At 38.5% G+C, this 5,982-nt stretch overlaps 1 protein-coding gene across 2 annotated transcripts in view; it reads right to left on the bottom strand.

Moving 5' to 3' along the window:
• Window positions 1-2,909: 2,909 nt before the first annotated feature.
• LOC111869531 (enhancer of mRNA-decapping protein 3) overlaps window positions 2,910-5,982 on the bottom strand; it is a 13,149-nt gene continuing 10,076 nt past the window's right edge. For both annotated transcript variants that reach the window (XM_023861133.2, XM_023861132.2), the window contains exons 6-7: window positions 5,213-5,430; window positions 2,910-4,325 (exon numbers count right to left, since the gene is read on the bottom strand). In XM_023861133.2, the coding sequence (XP_023716901.1) occupies window positions 3,991-4,325; window positions 5,213-5,430 (553 nt within the window). In that variant the 3' untranslated portion in view covers window positions 2,910-3,990. The remainder of the gene's footprint in view (window positions 4,326-5,212; window positions 5,431-5,982) is intronic.

Here is a 5,982-nt window from a genome sequence, read left to right as displayed (position 1 = left end):
ATGACAGGTTAGGTTTTCACAAAGTCTGTGCAAGATGGGTGCCGCGCATCCTGACCCCATAACACAAAATGCAAAGAATGGGTCTGGCATTACAGCATCTCAATCGCTACCATGATGGACACAATACGCTAGCCCGAATTGTCACAGGTGATGTGGGTTCACCATTACCAACCTGAGACAAAGCGTGCGTCAATGCAGTGGAAAATCCTGCGGTGCCTTGAGGGTGGAATGCAGTGAGCAGTATGCCTTCATGATCCCAGAAGACTCTGAGCATCACTTTCCTGGAGGATGGTGTCACCTTAAACTTTTTTTTGGCAGGCAACACAGGATGTTTCCACTGCACTGACGCATGCTTTGTCTCGGGATGGTATTGGTCAAACCAAGACTCATCACCTGTGACAATTCGGGCTAGTATATCGTGTCCTTCATCGAGGTAGAGATTGAGATGCTGTAATGCTAGACCCATTCTTTGCATTTTGCGTTGTGGGGTCAGCATGCGTGGCACCCATCGTGCACAGACTTTGTGAAAATCTAACCTGTCATGCATTATGAGGTAGGCCATGCCATGTGAACATGCCTGGTTCCAACAGCAGCCCAAAGAATTTTATGCTGCTGGTTTTCAGGGGCTTGTGAAAGGATGGGACAAGTGCCTCAATGTACAGGGAGATTATGTTGAGAAATAAAAGCATTTTTAAAATCAGTACTCTTATTTGTTTAAGTTCTATATCCATTTGTAACTTACTTATCGACTTACCTACATATCATCCAGAGCTGGTACAACAGGCTCAACAGTAGCTAGCAAACCAAGTGGACTCAGGTTAGTCCTAATTCACAAATAAACATAAATAAATAAAAATCAATCATATCTAAAATTATTGAGAAAATTTTCCCCCCCTCTCAATACTTTGTTTAGACAGCGTATGCATGTGACAAGCTATTCATTAAAACATGAAATCAGACATACTAACATTTAACATCCAAAGTGCACTGATTGGTACATTGAACAGTATGGCCATCATAGCTGAAGTACCCTGGTGCATTCTGCCATTTAAAAGCCACCAGTGGAAGCGCACACACAATCCTAAAAATTTATTTTCAAATATAGTAAAGTTCAATGTACATACATTTTTACTTCTTATCTGCTTATGCATATACAGTATTCACCCCCCTGCAACATGCAACTGAAGCACGCCTTTGTGCAGTACTCCTTGAAGCACCCAATACTGCACAGTCCCATGTCATACACATATCTTGCATTGCAGTTTCATCATCTTCCAAACAACATTTCTTTGGCAATGTTATGATGAAATGACACTACAATAGTTGAATTCACTATGAACTCAGAGAAGAACTGAATACACTCCGTTACCTCAACTACCATGCAAAAGTTTGTTTGCAACCATAGAAATGCTTGCAGATGCAACAGAAGGGCTTGGCACAGAAGTAGAGAACAAAGAATTTCCTTTCTAGCCTTTCTTGAATTGTCATGCTTTCACTTTTCTGTCCCTTAGTCAAGACTCGAATATCTGAAGTGTAACAAAGATGTGAAACTTGCTAGAAGAGAACCAAATGATTTTATTGCTTCCAACTGTTTTATGGCTCCAGAGACTGCGAAAATGTCATGTGTTACAAGCAGGAATTATTTCAATGCAGAACTACTCTGTGACAAAGCGGGAAACTAGTTTTACATTGCATATCAAAATTACAAGAAAAAATTAAAAACAGATTATACCTTTTTCCTAATGGGTTCTGATGACAGTGTATAACACTCAGAATTACTGGGTTTTTGGACTTTTTCCATTGCCTAGTATTCTAGAAACTACAAACCACAACATTTCCGAAACTGGATGTCCTCAAGTGAAGGGGGGGGGGGAGGCACCTACTCAGTGGGGTCCCTTAGAAAGGGCAACTGAGGTTAGCTCTTTCTAAGGGACCAAACTGAATAGGTATCTCCCCCCCTCTCACCTGAGGATGGAAACAGATCCAGTTTCCAAAATGTTATTTTTTTCTAGTTCCTAGAATACCAGATTATGGAAGAAGTCCAAAAACCCAGTAATTCTGGGTATAACTTTTTTTTGTCTACATATTTTCAAATCTTACATTATATTATGCAACACTACATTGTTTGAGGATAAAAACGAAGCTAATTCCATTCATTCATCGTAAGAATTGTGATAGACATAGCATTTTCAATTAAAATGCAAGCACCCTAATAGGAACAGACATTTAAATGCACAGCAACAATGGGAATTTAAACTTGCACCGGCAGTGGGCATTTAAAGGTTAATCAATCTGCTGCATAGGTAAATATTTTATATCTACATTACTAACCCTTTGTGATCATCTATGTTACTCACTCCATGAAGATGAGTCCTTCTTGAAAAGCTGCCAGTCACTCAGCTACTGAAGGATTTTCCAACATTTTATGAAAGCTAAATATTCAGTACTGTTTTCACAGCAGCCCTCCACTGATCCTTATACTGAGCCAGCTGAATCCAATCCAAACCACCTCATCACATTTCTCCAAGATATATTTTAATACTATCTTTCCATCTATCTCCATGTCTTCCTATTGGCTTCTTTCCTTCTGGCTTTCCCACCAAAACCATATGGGCATTCATCTTCTCCCCATGAATGCTATATGCCCTGCTCACCTCATTCTCCTTGACTTGGTCATTCTAATTACACTTGATGAAGAGTACAAGTTATGAAGCTATTCATCCTGCAATCTTTTCCAACCTCTTTATCATTTCATCCCTTTTCACTCCAAATATTCTAAGCACCCTGTTCTCAAGCACCTTCAATCTATCTTCATTAAAATGCACTGCAGAGTTTAAATAACATACAGCATAATGTCAAAACAAAACGGTGGAAAAAGGACGGTTTGAATTAAATGAATGAAGATTATCAATATTCAAAATATGAAATTACACGCTGTACAAAAATTCAAGATTTTACATATGTGTACTGGCTAATGTACATATGAATTTACTTTCTAGCTTTTTTCCTTTCATAAAACCATATACAGTGCAGACACCATTTAATGTTCCTCAATTTGAAGTTTTCCTTATTCAATTTCAAATATCCAAAGTCAACCATCACAGTTTTAAATTTCCCTCAACTAAAATTTTCCTCTGTTTGGTCTTCAAAGTCACTTTTCTATAAAGATACCTGAAATGAGGGTTTCATACCAAATGCCCATGCCTTCACTTTTGATGCATTACATCTTTTCAAATATTCTCATCATGCCTTCACTATTTACACATTACATGTCTAACATTCTCACTTGATATGTGTACAGAAACTGCAGTCAAAGCCATCAATCTGAATCTCTGCACTCTACCTTGTAGACTGTCAGAAAGTGAAATGCACATTCATCATGTCCTATAAATATGCCTGAAAAACAGTTACTATTACTGGCAATTAGGGATGGCATATGCTGTTTCCACAGGACTGGTTAATAAAATTAGGCAATCAGGTGCAATCACAATCTTGAACTTAATACTTCATATGTGTGCAATACTTCACCTGGCCCTGTAAGCATTACCATCATGAATCTCAACTGACTCTCTAACTGACACTGTTAGAAGTCAGCATCACATTTTGAGGGCAGGAGATTCATTCACTGTAATATGTGAAAAAATTTTTGTATTACAAATATGTTCAAATATGAGGTCACAACTAAAGAAAAGAACTATATAGATACTGCAGGTTGTAGAAAACAGTCTTATTTTCCAAGAAAATTTGTCCCTAATCTGTACTTCTTATGCTATACTTGTTCAAGGTGTCAAATTCATAACTTGATGCTGTATTAGTGTACCACAGCAACATTAAAATATTCAAAATCTTTCCCACAGCATCATATCTTCAGAGCTCCAAATATATGCAGTACCATTCTCCATCACTTCCCACTTTTAATTGCATTATCAGTATACTACCTTTACCCTGAATGTATTTTTGTGCAAAAGAATGATCATCACTACATTCAGACTAGGTATCATTAGGATGAAGAGGAATAACAAATTTGGGTCCAAATGGGGAACTGTACTTGATTCCAACTTCTTTGAATACCTGCTGTGGGAATGCTAGGTTACAAAGATACAACTTGCCATTGTCAAGACTATGGGCAAGGGGCAAGACAGGGACAAGAGAAAACTTTGTGTCAACTCCAGGTGTACCGGCTGGAGGAGGATCCAATGCCAACACAGGAGCACGATTCTCATTAGCCCATTCTGCTGCTGCCCTGTATCGAGCCTTGTGTAACTGACTTCCCAGTTCATCTGCCAATGCCAACACAATCAAGTCCACTGCAACTGTTGGTAACTCTGTAAAATTATACAACAGGAAAGTTGGACATAAGTGAAATGAAATCCAAAATAAAACTGGTGATCTCTGCTTTCAGCCACATGAATCATATCAGAAATATTCAGGCAGAAAGAAGCACTATATTTGTCTGTTCAGAGGGTTCGGAGTACTGCCATACATTGCTTCTTAGAATTACATGGCAAAAGCAAACTGTTAAAGTGCTCTGATAAAAACTTTGTTTGTATACCATAAGAAAGTGCATTTAATTCACTTTCAGTATATGTAAAAGTGTGACAAAATGTTTCTAAAAACCCATCAAGAAATAAAGTTACAAGTAAACCATATGCATGCTAGGATGTGACACCATGTAGTCTGGTAGAAGCTTACTGAGGTTTCAGACAAATGGATTACCTCCATCTTCAAGGTTAAAGGAGAAGCCAAGCAAGCAAATAAGCAAACAGCAAGCAGACAACACCCCTCAGTCATTTGCAATAATGTGCCAAATACTACTTGTCAACAGGATACTTGTGAAATACATTTTTGCATCAAAACATCCTGGCCTGATAGAGATGTATGAGATGAACCAAGTTATGGACAAGATCTGGTATGATATGACTTGGTAAAGACTGGTGTCCAGTTCTGTGGGAAGTAACCTCAAAATTCTGTGCCACTGACATCTCAGAATTTCTGAACTTAAAAAATTTGCAGGCAAGTCTACATTTCCATCATGCAGAATATCATTCACCTATCAACCGAACATACTATAAATGTCATTATGATCTGCCAATTCAATCACAAATCACTGATGCAATTCATATATAATCACCCTACAATATAGATTTTCCCATCAGAAAGTACTCCTAGCAAAATAAATTAAAAATGGTCACAATTCATTAACTTCCCTTACCTTGTACAGTGGTGATGAGTTTATTGTTGGTATGCCTAAATAATGCCAGCTCATGAGTAAGCTGCGTTGTCAAATGTGTTGGGTCCAACAGAAAAACGACCGTTTTTACACCGTGACTGGCTAACTGGCGGGCGCAATTAACAGCAACAGCTCCTTGGCGATTTGAGCCACAAAGGGCAACAACTGTTGGCCACTGGTGAACATTGTGTGGATTCAACCTGTATACCAAAGGTTCACAGTTACATGGTCCTTCTGTAATTTCAGGACTTCCTTATTCTACAATATTATATTTAAGCATCCTGTCGCACTCTATACGATCTATGATATAAACTCCGTCCTAAGTGCAATAATATATTGTAGGTCTTTCGTCTTGCTTTCTTCTACACTACATGTTTCGGCCGCAAACGGCCATCATCAGGTGTATACACTCATGTAGCTGTTACATTGCACCCAGTTTAAAATTTAAAAACACACAGGTCTTCCCAATTGCCTAACAGGATCTACTTCGCTGACATTTGTCTGATTCGTACATCATCTTTGCCACCCACACATGTCAATTTTGACCTTCATGAACTGGCACTTCATGAACTTTTAAAATTTGAAAATTTGAAGTGCCAGTTCATGAAGGTCAAAATTGACGTGTGTGGGTGGCAAAGGTGAGGTATGAATCAGACAAATATCAGCGAAGTAGATCCTGTTAGCCAATTGGGAAGACCTGTGTGTTTTTAAATTTTAACCCGTTGCCGTGGTTCGTCGTGTATGGTTCGTCA

The sequence above is a fragment of the Cryptotermes secundus genome, unplaced genomic scaffold (assembly GCF_002891405.2).
Source record: "Cryptotermes secundus unplaced genomic scaffold, Csec_1.0 scaffold139, whole genome shotgun sequence".
Taxonomy (NCBI): domain Eukaryota; kingdom Metazoa; phylum Arthropoda; class Insecta; order Blattodea; family Kalotermitidae; genus Cryptotermes; species Cryptotermes secundus.
This window is presented reverse-complemented; position numbering and strand designations above follow the sequence as displayed.